The sequence below is a fragment of the Ctenopharyngodon idella genome, chromosome 4 (assembly GCF_019924925.1).
Source record: "Ctenopharyngodon idella isolate HZGC_01 chromosome 4, HZGC01, whole genome shotgun sequence".
NCBI lineage: Eukaryota > Metazoa > Chordata > Actinopteri > Cypriniformes > Xenocyprididae > Ctenopharyngodon > Ctenopharyngodon idella.
The window spans coordinates 9,425,229-9,441,895 of NC_067223.1; the positions used below are offsets into that span (position 1 = coordinate 9,425,229).

General features: G+C 37.1%; 1 protein-coding gene across 2 annotated transcripts in view; it reads left to right on the top strand.

The window, feature by feature from the left end:
* Positions 1-8,927: 8,927 nt before the first annotated feature.
* tmtc2a (transmembrane O-mannosyltransferase targeting cadherins 2a) overlaps positions 8,928-16,667 on the top strand; it is a 33,890-nt gene continuing 26,150 nt past the window's right edge. Inside the window, exon 1 of one of the 2 annotated variants that reach the window (XM_051889877.1) lies at positions 8,928-9,313. Coding sequence is in view for 1 of the 2 variants with exons in the window: in XM_051889876.1 (XP_051745836.1) it covers positions 9,231-9,313 (83 nt within the window). In the remaining variant the exon portion in view is untranslated. The remainder of the gene's footprint in view (positions 9,314-16,667) is intronic. The other variant, XM_051889876.1, reaches the window with a different exon arrangement.

A 16,667-nucleotide genomic window follows, 5' to 3' on the forward strand; every position in this document is an offset into this window, starting at 1 on the left:
AAGCGGCTTGTGAACAGATCATCTCTTCCTACTAGTTTATTTATAGCATCAAATAAACATGAAAGAACATCAGAAAGAATGTTGATTCAACCTCAATCAATGGTACACACCATTTTTCAAGTCCACCAACACAATCTACTATCTCCCCTGACTGCTTTGTCGGACATAATGGCAGATTCGGCGTTATGACTGGTTAGATCGCCTGTCAATCAAACTCCTTGTGAAGGGTCAATTATGTCTATTACAGTATACAACATATAAGGGGTGCAAATACAGTGAAATTCAACAATAAACTTTAAGAAAAGTTTATTTTCATTACACTATACAGTTAAGAGATCTTGCAGCAGATGAAAAGCACTAGAAATAAAAATTCAAAAACAAAATAATTGAATATGAACTCAGTATGCAACACAACACAGTATACTGTTATCAGCATCCTTGGCCAAATTGCATTATAGTATTGGTAATGACCATATTTGCCATACAATAGTAGTTTCTTAGTCTTATGACTAAAGACTTTCTCTCCTTTCGCTAGGCAGTCATCTCTCAGTTCTGCAAAAATATAGTACATTTAAGAAGTACTTGGCTATAAATAAAATTGACAATTATGAATTTGAGGGTGTACAACATGTGCTACATTTACTGTACAAAGAGTAGTGAAAGTTCTGTCATCTAAAGTACTTCTACTTAGGGCTGGGAAAATAAATCGATGCATCACGAATCGAGAAATGATTCTGGATCGATTTTGAGGTTTTACGAATGCATCACGATTCTCTCTCGAATCGATTCTGAGCTTAGTTTTTAACAGCAGATGGCACTGCGTGCTTTAGAAACACCCATACTTTGCCTGCTTCCAATTCCTTACACACACCACTTAAACCTAAAATAATCATTCACAAAGTTCGAAAAACAATGCAATGGGCTGTTTTCAAAGCATTCTGAGGTGCAAGTACATTCTCAGACTTAGCCAAACACACAAGCGCTCTTCTACATGAGCAGTTAAAACCTAGCCTAGAGCGCCATCTGCTGTTAAAAACTAAACTCAGCCCTAGTTCTACTATGTACTTTAATCAAGTAATATAAAAACCCTGTAGATGACCCTGAAGGCCAGTTGTCTTTCTTGGTGCTCATGGTCATTCCATGTACAAGAACATGGTCAGCTATAGTGCTTTGTATTTCATCAGGGACAAATTACCCCATCCCCTTCATTTTTCTTTTCCCCTCCTCTTCCTCGTCCCACCACTAGGATTCATTTTCCAAAGCACATAATCACCTGTGGCCCTATTTATATTATCTTGAGATTCTAATTCATCAGTTTTGTTACTTAATGTTTACACATGGATAAATGTGTGCTATTTGAGTTTGTATTGTAATGACTTGAGTTCATTATATTGTGTACTTGTGCTTTCTGAACGAGAACATGGTTAAACCTTTGTAAAATGAGGGCATTTTTGTGTAGAGTTTTGCAGAAAACATTGAGAAAATCTGTAAACGTCTTTGTTTCGAGAACTGAATGAATGGTTTGGGAAATTGTGCCAGCTGAGTCAGTTATAGTCTGTTAGCAATCGAGAAAAACTATGTAATTATATTTTACAAAAATTATCCACAATATAAATGATGTCAAAATAGGGTCAGTTCACAGTAAATTAAAAGCAGTTTTGAATTCATTCCAGTTGCTCTAAAAACCTGGCTGTATTACTCTCTGGATCGGTTCAGTTATGATGCATAATGGATCAGTCTGCAGCTTAAAGCGGAAAGATATAGTGATCAATGTGATGCAGAACGTTGCTTTTAGTGTTCATTAGTCTGACTGGTTTATAAATCAGCCTTTAGCCAGCCATACGAGGACATCAGTCACACTTGAGACGTCTTGTGCTTCCACTTATTTAACACACCATTAATATTAATCAGACATTTAGCTCTTCATTATTTTTAGCCATTGCACACAGACCATTATTCTCCTGTCTTGCATGTTTTAGTTAATATTCATAAATGAAACACCTCGAGGTAGCTGTTGTCTTAACTTGATTGATTCTTCAATGTGTTTTGCTTGATTAAGACCCTTTTAAAAACTAGCAGCACTGAAGGCACAAAGACATTTTTTTCTGACTTTGTTTCTTGTGCGTTTGTTTTTCTTGCTTATAATACTATATTTAGTGTTACTGTTTATGTGTTGGCTTCTATCTTAAGAGGAAATAACTCTTTGAGAGAATTCAAAGCCTGTAAGGATACCTCTTGGGTTTGTTGATAACTATGGCCTGTCATAATTTTTGAGCAATATGGTTTCATACTGTATGTGATAACTATGCACTTCCATGTGGCAAAAGTGGTTACTGAAAACCTGTTGAACTTTTGCTGAAATATTAACTAATCCATGTGACTGACTTGTGTATATTAGCTTTTACAGACTCCAGTGAATCAATATTTTCATTGTAGTAATTATATGTCATTATTTATTGAATTCAAACAGTAGGGTAAATATTTGAGGAAAGTTTCTTTCAGAGAAAGTAGGCCACATTGCTAAGTCCAAGCATGCAATTCCTGCTTCTAATGACTTTTCCTTCTCTAACAGCTCCACATCCATTTATCATGGTACCACTTGACCAGAACAATGCAACTTCTCTGCCATTATTTCTGGAAAAAATAGATGGCGTTAGTGTGTCTGAGTGGAGATAAGCATGGTTACACATTGACACTGCAGCACTTGAGCCTGAACTTCACTCTGAATTTGCCACTCTAATACTTTGCCAAAATGAGTCTGTTGACCAGTCGCATGTTTCTATCATGAATTCATCTTTTTAGCAGATGTATTGTGCCATATCCTGTCCTGCATCTAAATTAGAGAAAGGAAAAGCTTCAGGATAATAATATGATGCACTCCAAAACATCTCTTTGAGACATAAATAGCAAAGCGATGGGAAACCAGCTTACTCACTCCCTTATTTCCTGAAATTTTGCTTCTTTTTTTTTCTTTGCATGCAAGGGAGGTTGAGGAAATACTTCTCTATCGTCACCAGGAATGTCCAGCTCTACTTTGAACAAAAGTTTCCTTTTTAGTACATCATTAAAAACACAATTTGTTTTTCTTCTCCTACAGCAGAAACAACCAACTGATTTGTTTGCTTATGAGGAAAATCATTTTTCACTTCACAAAACAGCTGCTGTCCCCTGAAGTTTTGTGGTCAACAACCATGGTGTGTTTCACTGCCTATATGACTTCAGGATATAAATAACACATTTAGCAAAGCTGTGAGATGGACTTTAAGAACACTAACATTTGTTGACCTCTTATGGCTGGTTGAGACAGAATGCATTTTTGTGTTTGTCTACGCTGCTTTCAATTTGTTTTTCTATGTAAACATGCTAGATGGATGTGGAATGGGTAAAAAAATGCAAATGCAAGTGTTTTTTTTTAAAGATACTTTTACTAAGAAAAGAAAACTTATTAACTTAAGTGCCACATTTTCAGTCAGATTGATTATTAATGCAATGGTCAAAGATGTTTCATGTAGAAAAACAATGGAAAAGCAGTGCGATATGTATAGGGTTGGGTATTGTTCGAATTTTAGTGATTCTGATATAGATTTTGCTTTGTTTCGATTCCAGTAAGGTAAAAACATTTAGTCAAATGTGAATATATGTATTTATGTAAGGAATGATTGACAACAGACCGTTGAATTCTTAAAAAATAATGCACACCCGAGGTGGTAACGCGACAACAGTGCGAAGCGTGAAGCCTATTTAGTTGCTAAATACTTGACCGCATTACAGTAAAATAGTTGCTAAACCATTTTACTGATTAATTCGTCAGAGCAGTGCTGACAAAACGTTTCTGTGCGAGTGTGTGTACAGTACATGTGTACGTTAATGTTTGAAAGAGAGAGAGAGAGAGAGCGGGAGAGAGCTTTCAGGACACAATAAAACGTATTTTGTGGCAAAACCATGACAATAATTTGTCATTTCAAACTATTGTTTACTATATTTATTTGCTTGGTCGGTGTCGTTGTGGATTTTGTTTCTTTTGCGGTTGTAGGCTGTAGGACCTATTGAAATAACTGAAAAAATTTGGCGAAGAGATATAGAACTGTAACGCGGTCAAGACCTGCCTAGAACTACTTTAGCCGTGCATTTCCCTGAAAATAATTGCACACCTTAGAACGTTGGTCAACCAATCGAGCATTCAACAGCCCCGTAGTATAAATATATATATAAATACAACTGAACAGAGTACAGAAATTGTAATCAAATATAAAATAATTCTGCATAGTTTTCTTTTTATAAATAAAACTTATATTAATCTTTATTAAAGTTACAAAAGTTATTCAGTCAAGATCAGTATCATTTTCTTTCTCTTTTGTTTTTTGATTAATGTTTATTAGGCCACTTTATGACCTTATGCAAGATCCAATATACTGTAACACATGCATTTTCTTTCTCAACTGTTTACTTTCACTTAAGACAAAACCGACTGTGTTTACGAGAACATTTTGACATAATTTTGTTTGTATTTGTGCGTTCAAGCACAAGAAAACACGTACAAGAACTCAATTCAGTATCGCGCACTATATGAGAGGGGACTCTCTTTGCGCGCTTTGGATGTGTGTGCGAAGAAAACAGTGTGGTGCGAGTGCTGAATTGAGTTCTCTTTCACTTCTTCATGCACTTGAAAATGGTTTGAAATCACATTAAAATGCGCATACAGGAATCAATAAGTTCACACAGAACGTCTTTTTGCTTTTAAAAACACGAGACGCGGAGCACCTGGAGTGGGGAAAAATGCAAGGACTTGAGACATGTTTTCTTTAAAAGTTGAAAACTTGTTCTCATGAGAAAACGTAACTAGTGATTTGCATTCGTACGATGTGATTCATATGGTAACGTACGATTTTTAGAAAAAAGCAATCATGAAGGTCCACCCCTAACTATCAGTGCGGTGTAAGCAGATCGTACAAAAACCTACAAATGAGGTACAAGTACAAATTCATAAGAATTAGCCACCAATTTCCCAAAACGAATAATATTAACAAAAAGTGTCATAAGTATATGTTGGTTGAACTTATTTTAAACACTGTGTTTTAGAACACCTTTTTTATGCACAAGGTGATACAAAAGACGTGACTTTGTTACTTTGATTAAAGATTATGAGGGCACATGAATTTAAAAAAATAATGATGCATGGATAAATCATTGATGATAAATACTGCAATATTCCATAAACAAAAACAAGAATTGTCCATTTTCATTGGATGGGGACTTTAAACACAAAAATGTGTTTTTTGTGAACACCCCTTTCAGCTTTAGTGTGAAAGATGATATATTCATTGAATTCTTTACTCCCAGGGTGCAACTTTTCTCTACTATGTAGACATCCAAACCTTGGCAGGTCTGTGTGAGAACGGGATGAGGGGGGAAATGATGGGAAAAGTCAGTGGGGAGCCTTTGAAGCTTCCGGTCAGCGGAGGAAGTAGGGAGGAACCACACAATACTCCTTATCAGGCATCAGTGGTTTAAGAGGGAACTGTATGGGAAAAGAAGAAGAAGGAGGAGAGGGGAGAGTAAGAGCGAGGGGAATTGGAAGGAAAGAGAGGTGCGATTTATCTTTTCATCAGTGATTCAAAGGGACTAAACAGGATGCACAGATGGAAAATATTCTGTTATTATTTCTCTCTTTCAATCTCGTCTCTATTTCTCCCTCACACGCAAACATATGCCAATCTCATCTACAATGACGCATGATGAGCTCCATCTGAAAATAATCAGCTTCTTTTTTTGCCTCACTGTCTGAAGTGTTAACAGGATTTTAAGGAACAAATTCATGTCTGGCCGAAGGATGTACATGAATAAAAGTTCTTTTATTTCATTCTCTCAGTGTATGGTCTATGCATCTTGGGCCTCAATCCAAATTTGATGATTGTAAAAATCAGTGATATATATTTTTTTTTTTCAGTTGTGGATGAAAATGTAAACACAGGTTCTTGTAATGTGTTTCCTATCACAAATTGGACAGCGTTGTGAAAGGTTTCAGATTAAAATGTTTTGCCCTGGAAACATTGCCTTTATCGAGTTGGGCTGAGTGGAAAGTATAACAAAATCTCTCATTAGACAAGCTGACTTTTACAAGTAGGCCAACATAACAAATTTTAAGTATATAAACATATGCATGGCCAGATGTGAAAGTTACTTATTGCGTTACAATATTGTGTTACTCCCTAAAAAAGTAAGGTTACACTTTATTTGGTAACACTTAATTTTACAGTGTCATTTTTACATGTTACATGTAGTTACTGTAGTAATAACTATAAATTATGCATAATTACATGCAATTAACCCTAAATCTAACCCTCATCCTAATTACACTGTAACACAGACACCTTAAAATAAACTGTAACCCTTTAATTGAAGGTGTCTGTTACAGTGTAATTATACATTTAAAGGGTTAGTTCACCCAAAAATAAAAATTCTGTCATTTATTACTCACCCTCATGCCGTTCCAGACCCGTAAGACCTTCATTAATCTTCGGAACGCAAATTGAGATATTTTTGTTTAAATCCGATGGCTCCGTGAGGCCTACATAGGGAGCAATGACATTTCCTCTCTCAAGATCCATAAAGGTACTAAAAACACATTTAAATCAGTTCATGTGAGTACAGTGGTTCAATATTAATATTATAAAGCGACGAGAATATTTTTGGTGCGCCAAAAAAAAAAAAAAATCGAATTATTTAGTGATGGCCGATTTCAAAGCACTGCTTCAGGAAGATTCGGAGCGTAATGAATCAGCGTGTCAAATCCACAGTTTGGCGGTTTGACACGTGATCCGAATCATGATTCAACACGCTGATTCATTACGCTCCTAATTCAGATGTTTTGTTGTAAATTTAAAAGTAATATGTAACTTTACTAGTTACTTGAAAAAAGTAATCTGATGACCTAACTTGCATTACTTGTAATGCGTTACCCCCAACACTGTGCATGGCAGAAAAAAGTCTTTATGTTGGAAACAAAAAGACTTGTTTTGTCAGCTTAATTAATGCAGCTGTCAAATATTCTGTTGGGAAACATTTAGAATGCTATTAATTTAACTGACCATCTTAATTTGTTGAATTACGTTATGGAAAATCCACAGAGGTGTTTGTATATTCTACCTTTATCAGATCATTGTTGTAAATTGTGTGATTAAAAGCATTGCATCTGCACATATTTTCAAACATGAAAATGTCAAATACCATTTTTCCAATCAAAAAGAGAGGATGAAAAACAAAATAAAAAACATTGCCACATCAAGTTTGGTGCTATTTATTGTTTTAATAGAGTTGATTTCAGTGTTTTTATGCTGGTCTAAATCAAGCGGGTGCTATTTTGGTTCAGACTGGCACTGCCCATCATGACTGTTTCCTGTTTGATATTTATCAGCTGTGATTAAAAAGTGTTTTCCAGATGAAAAACAAAATATAAAATATACATAGACCTTATATATACAGTAGGAACTCCACCAATGAGAAACAAAACTAATTGAATTTCAAAACCACATACTTATTTCTTGGCCTTTGGCCTTGTTATGAACATCTTTGCATGCAAGCTGTTGCGTTTTATTTTTTATTTTATGATTCATTCTTTATTTTATAGTTTGTTTAATTGTATTATTTGCATTTAACATTTGTCTTGTTTACCTTAGAACACACCTGCAACCAAGTTTTGGGTTATAAGAGTGATCGAAACTATCTATTGTCTCATTGCTTTTTTAATTGTGCACTTTTGAGTTTAACATCTATTCAATCTGACGGTTTGTATCCACAGCAGAATGCAGAACTGATAAGGTCAGAGCATGTTGATCCCTGAAAGAAGCAGTTGTCATCCCAGTGGGGTTGATGGTCAAGGGTCAACAGCTTGAGGTCAGCGGGGTGGATAAAGAGTGGAGTGACTGCACTGGAGTACAAATGATCTCCTCTCGCTCTTGTTCCTGTGTTTGACTCCTGCAGATTCACACATGCTCTGAGCAGGTTTTGCCCCAGCTGCTCCTCAGTGGGGATTGTCAGATTCACATGCAAAAAGCACAACTCACCACAGGGCGCAACAATATCTCATTCATCTTCTACACTTCCTACAAAGAAAATGATTAATATATATATATATATATTTTTTTTTTTTTTACAGGGGTTTTCAAACTGTTTTCAAAACCAGGGGACAGTAAGGGAGTGACGGGGGTCTGTGGAAAAGTCCAGAGAAAACGTGTAATAAATAAATGACATTAAAATATATAAATGAATAAAAACGTGATTGAAAATATTAGTTATTAAAATTATAATAATTAAATAAATAAATTACATTAAAATAGGGGTTGAATTCAGAGTGATTAGGACAATTTTTTTGCCATTGCCTTTGAAAAAAATAAAAAATGTCCCAATCAACCTGAATTCACCCCTAAATAAATTTAAACACACACACACACACACACACACACACATATATATATAATTAATTAAATAAATAATACTTTTAACAGTCATTACGTAAGTAGAAAAAATATGTAATCTAACTTAATAGAAATTAATTTTAAGTTTATATTATTAATTTTTCAGTTTATAAATGATGTGTTTATAAAATATATCACACGAGGATGATAACATCTGGGGGTTTGTGGCGTCTAAAAGACTGAAAACCCCTGGTTATTATAGTTTATTAACATTCCTGATTTTCAAATTTGATATTCATATACCAATCAATGGAATTTGTATAATATAAATGCTTATTTATGTTTGTTTTGTTTTTTTTTAAGTTGTTCATAACAAATGTAAATACTGCAAACCCAATCAACTGCAGTTTATTTTGTTCAGGCTTTAAACAAATTTAATAGGGCAAGGCTCTCAGTGCAATGATGCTGATGCTTCTCGCGGCTGTGAATTGATTTCTGCGCATGCGCGGCGTTTCCAAATATCACACGCGTGTTGTGTTTGATAGGAGGGTGTAACTGCAACGGGATGTTTCACTACGGCTTGGATGAAGAGCAACCCATTACTCTCCGTTTATTAGCGAAATCACACAGTACGAACAGATTTGTGGGCTGAATCCAAAGCCTTGGGCTGAAAATGGGTTAGACGAGCGATGGTTGTGTTTGAAACTCTTCGGATCTCGCAGCAGGAGCAAAACAATGAGGACAACAGCAAACAGAGACAGGGACTGATCAGTGTCATTCATTCCTGGACTTTCTTTTCTCCTGTTTGTCGTTGAGATGATAGTGGAGCTGGTGTGCAGTGCTGTGGCTCTGCTCCTTTATATGAACACACTGAGCGCTGATTTCTGCTATGATGACAGGTACAGTCCTTCTCCATCACTTCATCCTAACAGTTAGCCTATTCACAAAAATGACAGCAGTGAGACGTGTGTTCAGTTAAACGTACTTTTTCAACGCAGCGCCTCTGGCACAGATAAAGTAACCTGACTGTATGTTTGTGTCACGCGCGGTTTGCATTGTGTACTTTGTCAAAACAGCACATTTAACTTTGTGAAAACAGCTTGGTTACTAAATGTTTCTCTCTTACTAAACTTATATACAAAATAGTTCCACACAAAATAGATGTATATATTTAGGTAACCTTCATATTGTGGGATGTTAGCTATTAATGTTTGACATTTGCTTATTGTTTAGCGTTAGAAGTGTTCGGCGCGCGCGTCTCTATTATAGTGGAAACCGGGGCTAGTTGTCACAATTTTTACTCCAGTAAATATTTTTTTCAGGTTAGGGTTTGTTTATTCATTTTAATCAACATGAAACAAACAAAACTGTATGAAAAACATTGTATGTCTTAATCAAACACACCTGTCAGACTGCAAGACCTGAAATGGATGTTGAGACATCCAAAATGTGTACTGTTGGGAACTAGCCAGTCTCTCCTAATGTATATTTGACTGCGTTGGCTTGCTGTCACTGCCTTTTTCACTAATACATTTATGCTTATTTCTGGGAAATTCTTTGAAACCTTTTCAGAATGCTTTGCCAGACACAACCCCAGGCGTCTTTCTGTGGGTTTACTGCAGCGAACTGACCCATGAAATGATGGGTTTAGTGTAGTAGCCAAAGCAACAGGGAAGTGATAATTTGTGTAAACATGTCCAGCTGCTTCTAATTCCGTTAAGATTAATTGATAGACTCCCAGGTGAAATGTAATTTGGCTTTACAGATCATTTCAAGAACCTACTTGGGGACATCAAATGTTCACGCTATACTTTCTCTTCTTTGTTTCAATATATCATTAGCTTATTCCATCCACCAAAATTTCCGTTATGCAAATTTTGGGATATCATATAGAAAAAAGCTGGATGGAAATGCATAAATTCTAAAAATGTGCATACAAACATTTTCACTAATATGCGGTGGATAATGTTTTTTTTCTGATAAGAAGACATGCATAAACTACAATGGAAACACATTTATAAATAATAAAACAAATCAAAATGAATCCCTCAATATGCAACAAAAAACAGGATGTGATTGGATAACCAGCTGACCAATTTCATTGCACAGCATCTCAAATGTTGGTTTGGCCATTCTGAAATGCCTGAGTCAAAGTCTGTCATCAAATTAAATGGTATAATTATTACCTCCCAAAACTTCACCAGGCACCCCCTCCCGAACGCAAGATAACATGGTAGCATTTATTGCATTTCATCTGCATACTCTGGGGTGCATTTATGTTATAATTTACGAAAAAGAGCCACAGCGGCTTCCCCAATTGCTGCAACTTTAATTGTTACGGATAATTTTGTGCCAGTTTCCCAGGAAGTGACGATTTTGTTCTCTTGAGCACATGGAATGTGAACAATGCTTTATTTGTACATGTTTTATGTGATCTTCCAATTTTGTGCATAAATTAAATTCCCAAACATGGCTATTGTCAACATATTGACCTCCAAGTCTAAAAACCCCAAATTGACCTCCAAAATGTCAGTCGCATGTAATGCATTGATTTTTCAACTGGGCAGATATTTATCTACATACTCAGCATGTGCTGATCTACTCAGTGACTTAAGCTTGAATTTTAGTTTGAACCAGTTGTTTGTAGGGGTGATGCAAGTAGTGTCCCTCACACAGTTTGTAAATGTTAAATCCCGTCCTGTGACCTTTAATTTTCAGATGAGACCCAGTGTTAATTTAAACCCAAGAGAGGCACACATGCATGCATCCTTCTCTATCCCTCTTGAGTGACCACAGATACCCAATCAGTACACTGACCCTGCAGAGTCATTCATCAAATCGACCTTCTCGCATAAAGGTCAACAGTCCTGCGTCCTTCACCAGGTCCCCGGGGTTTAAATGCTTTGATTTATGTGTTTGTGTGCACAAGGCATAATCAAAGAATCTGGTGATTGGTTTTCTGTGATTCCAGACTCGACTCCTGGGACTGTTTTCTGTCTCTTGACTGTGGTCATACACCAGCTGTTGAAGTGCGGTTGCAGTCTTTGGCTTCCAGAGCTCTGGGGTACCGCGCTCCGTCTCTGTTTTCTTAATCACGTCAAGTGTTTTTTCTTGGAACGTTACGGAGGCTTGTCCACACTCCATGCGCCAACGGTAATACCAATAAAAAAAGCGAGTAAAGCATTCTTGGTATGAAATGTGCAACTTGACTGAAGGCATAGGATGTGAGCCAGTGTTAATCCTACTGGGGGAAATTTATTTTTACATGTCTTGAGAGCGATGTTTGAGAGTCGCTATGTGATCTTGTGCCAGTTGTGCTTTTCTAAAGCATTTTCCATGACTCTGACTGTGAGTAATAAGACCTCGCTTACATAGTTTTTGCCCTTTGGATGAGTTTCACGTGGCTTGCAGAGATAAGATCTTGCTGTTTGTTTTGAATGCTAGAGTGAAGAGACTTCCAGAGGATGTCATTCCCTGATTAGCTCTTGTCCATATCTGTTGAGGAGGACATTTTTCCCCCAATATTGAAATTAGTTTTTGATTAGTGTGGGTTTTAGTGGCATATTCAACTTGTAGGGCAGCTGCTGCTTTGATTGATACAGTAACTGTGGTTGCAACTGACACCGGCAGTATTGCATTGTAAACATTCAAACAGACATTTTGTCAAGTGAAAGACTTGCACAAGAAATAAGGTTTTTATTTCAACCCAGTTATATAGGACTGGCCACTTCATTCTTCATTTTTTTTGTGCATCTGTAACAGTCCTTAAACGTGACCCTAGAAATGTGTAATGGGCCTCAAGGGGGATTTACAAAGAAAACATCCATCTCTCTTCCAGCTGTGACGAACGCATGCTTAACCAGTTCAGTGTTGTGTATTGCTGAGAAGCTTCGGAAGGAGATGAATGCTACTTTTCCTGAAGTGACTTTGACACCTCCTTCAAATAAGCAGGGAATGTTAAAAATTTCACAGTACCTTCATTGTTGCTTTCAGTTTGATGGGTGTGTTTTTATCAATGAAAGACTGTATAGTGCTTTGTGGATTTCAGTAGGAGCGTTTCATTATGCGCCAGTGTGCAAGTATTGTGATTGCTGTCAAAGAGAGCTCACACTCTGTCTGAGTTTTGACATGTGGCCGTTTGTGCGATCTTGAAAGATGTACAGATTATTAATAATTAAATAACCATTAATGATTTATAAATCAATTCAGCGCTCATATAAAATTTTAGACTGCATTGATGATGGCATGGATGAGGATTTTGTGTGCGCTAACATGTCTCTCAATGATTGATAGCTGTTTTGTTACCTGTATAGATTTGACATAAATCATGAAGTAAAAATCACATAATTGCCATCCACAAAAATATAACACAAAATGTGAGTGAGCTACTGTAGTTAATCCTTGCTGTTACAGGCCCTTGATATTAGTTGGCAACAGACCATTTATTTTATCAAATCATCTGTTCTAGACATGCTCTCATGCCTTTTAAAATGTCAGACTGTTATTTTTTTATTAAAGCTCTTGGGGTTTCAGGGCAAAGTGTTTCCTGAAATTGTCTTTTTTTATAGATTTAAAAGTAGGTATGTGCCCATTGGTGGCCTGGGAAAGAATTCAAGACAAAATAATGAATTTACAGTATGTGTTTATCCAATCCATGTCTCAGACATCAAAAACCATGCTCATGGAATTATCATCTTGCACTATGCACTTTATAATGTTACTAATTAGAACATTATAGAGATGAGATGTGTGTGTATATATATATATTAGTCGAAAAGAAATTAAGGTTTTTGACGAAAACATTTCAGGATTTTTGTCCATATAGTGGACTTCAACAGCTACCAATGGGTTGAAGGTCCAAATTGCAGTTTCAATGCAGTTTCAAAGGGCTCTACACAATCCCAGCCGAGGAATAAGGGTCTTATCTAGCAAAAATATCGGTCATTTTCTAAAAAAAATTAAAAAATTATAAACTTTTTAACCACAAATGCGCGTCATGCACTAGTTCTGCGATGTACCACACATTATGTAATCACGTTGGAAAGGTCACGCGTGACGTAGGCGGAAGTACCGCGGTAGGGTGAAAATCTCCATCTCATTTTCTCCTCCAACTTCAAAATCGTCCAACATCGTTGTTTTATTTATTTATTTTTTTGTAAAGGCTGTTTGACTTTGCACTTTGCACGTTCACTTTGTAAACACTTACTTGGTACTTCCACCTGCGTGACCTTTCCAACATGATTACATAATGCTTGGCGCTAGAACTAGTGCAAGACGAGCATTTGTGGTTAAAAAGTAGGCTATATAATTTTTTTTTTTTTTTTTTTTTAGAAAATGTCTGATCGTTTTTGCTAGATAAGACCCTTATTCCTCAGCTGGGATCGTGTAGAGCCCTTTGAAGCTGCATTGAAGTCCACTATATGGAGAAAAATCCTGGAATCCTGGAATAAAAACCTTAATTTCTTTTTGACTGAAGAAAGAAAGACATAAACATCTTGGATGGCATGGGGGTGAGTAAATTATCAGGACATTTTAATTCTGAAGTGAACTAATCCTTTAGTGTCTTCAGTCTTTTTTTCAGTTCAGGGTTACAATCCTAAATACCCACATTGCCACCAGAACAATTAGCACTTCTTTTAGACTCTAGACTCTTCACACCACACAAGAGAGGAAGTGAAGAGTGACTGATTTAAAGAGGGTAATTTGAGATGTTTGAAGGCTGAAGAGAGCGGTTTAACCGCACAACCCAAGAAAAGTACATCACGGAGATGATATATTTTATGAAGGAGAGGCAGATGGGCTTCATCATAAGTACCAAAATCAATTTTAAAATCATTTTGAGTGGTTATAGTGAGCCAGAGGCAGAGTGAACGAGATTCAGAGCGAGTGACTGAAAGGTTTGATTTGTTGCCAGTGGAAATGGTTGCATTGTAAAGCACTCTGCATTCCCCCCTCAACCCCTAATATGCCATATTATTCCATCAGTGTAGAACACATGTAAGTTTTTACATTCAAATGCACCATCCCTATTGATTTATGCAAACGCTATGGGAGTTTGTGTAGATGTTATGCTGTGTGTTGGGGGTTGGTGCTTTGATTACTTGCAGATTTGCACTGGTTATCCTTCTGTGGCCAACTCTAAGGAGCTGTCAGCAAACTCAGAAATGGACAATCAGGGTGAAACCCCTCATATACCGTCCATGACTCCAGCCTCCCTGAGGGGAATCTTCTACAGGCAGAGTTAAGGTTCGAGTTTCTTGAAAGAAGGCAGCCAGTGTTGCAACAAAGAGGATGTTGCCTTTATTGAGCTTTACTGAGCTTGACTAGCATTGGTGTCGATATACTGCCATGGGATGTGGCCTTTTGTACCCAGAAACATCAAAGAAATGGTTCTTTTAGCAGAAAAGGACATTTGTTTTGTTCAGACATGAGTGGATGGAGCACAAATTTAGCACAGAAGAATATGTAATTACAGTTAGATTCTCTCTTAGTTTGCTACTGTATGCACATCATTAAGCAGAATTGTTCTGCGTGCATGGACTCCAGACTCTGACAGCTCCCATCAGTGCCACTATGAGGTAACTTTTGGAAACGAGAACCCCCTTACGTTCCCTCACAGAAGTCGTACCATCATAAGTCTGGATCAAAGGATTCTGCAGTGCGGTTGTTGAATTATGGAGTGTTCACATATGATGAAAACCTCACTCCTGAGGTCTTGCAGAGTTGAGGCATAACTTCCCATCCAGGTTAATGTTCAGCAGACATCAGAATATGGTTGCTGATGGTTAAAATCCAGAAAATATGTTCAATGTGTAATCCGTTCAGTCTTCCCATCAGTTCAGTTCCCAGAGTTCACGGCCTTTATATGGCTCAAGTTTTTGTGGGTTTTAGAGCAGTGGTTCCCAAACCTGTCCTGGAGGACCCCCAGCCCTGCATATTTTGTATGTCTCCCTCATCTATCACACCTCATTCAACTCATGTGCTCATTAGTAGACACAGCAAGACCTGAAATAGGGAGACATACAAAATGTGCAGGGCTGGAGGTCCTCCAGGACAGGTTTGGGAACCACTGTTTTAGAGAATCTATCGGCTCTGATCCCCACATTTGATCCCCAGATTTACTCACTCACTCATTCTCTCACTCACTCAGGCCGTGTTTACACTAGTATTTTTTTCGCATAACTTTTGCTACAGTTACGCTTGTCGTCTACACTACTCCAGCATTTTCGACCCTCGAAAATGGAGATTTTCGAAAATGCTGCAGACCCTGGGGTTGCATTTAAGTGTAAATGGACTAGAGTTGTCAAAAGTACCGACTTCGGTACCAATCGGTACTGAAATTTTAAAAATGTGATGCTTTGAGCGCTGTTGAGCGGATTCATAAACACCTCTGATTGGCCATTGTGTTGACGCGCTCATCGGATATGTCTGTGATTGGATACAATGATCAACGCACGGGGGCATTTGAAAGCACACGGAAGTGTTTGAATTTGAAAGTGTTTTGAAAGCGAAAGTCTGTATTTATGACAACTCTAAAATGGACCAAAATGGAGACTTTTGAAAACAAAGGCATGGCTGCCCACATTACGCTACTGGAACACAACAATAATGTTTCCCAAAAGCATCGTAAGCCTAAGGTGATCGCTATTGTTCTATGATCAACTTAGGCTTACAATGCTTTTGGGAAACACAGCCCATAACGTACCAGCCTTGACAACCATGTAAACAATAACAAGGAGACAGAACTGCATGCTTTACTGACTTTCTGGTTCATTTTTAGCAGCTATTGTGCATGAGGCAACTGTTTACGCTTGTACATGCATGCCTAGTGTGCATGACCGGTCATGTGACATGCGTATTCGGTCGTGTAGTATGGATGGAGATCGTTTCTGAAATGCAGTGGAAACGCCAGTATAGACAAGGATCGTTTTCATTTTAAAAAGCCTATCGAAAATGCACTAGTGTAAACAGGGACTCACTCACTCACTCACTCACTCAGTTTCAGTAGGCTATTGGTTTTAGTCTTCATCCCTTACATTACTAATATAGTATTACACTGCGTCATCATATATTTACTTTAGTTAACTATTTCCTTACATACTTTATTGACATTGACATCTATTTGACTTATTTATTAATTTATTTATTTGAATATTACTTTCATTAGGCTAGTTTCAGTACACTAAGGCTATTGGTTTTAGTTTTCATCCCTTACATTACTAATATAGCATCACATTGCATCATTTATTTGCT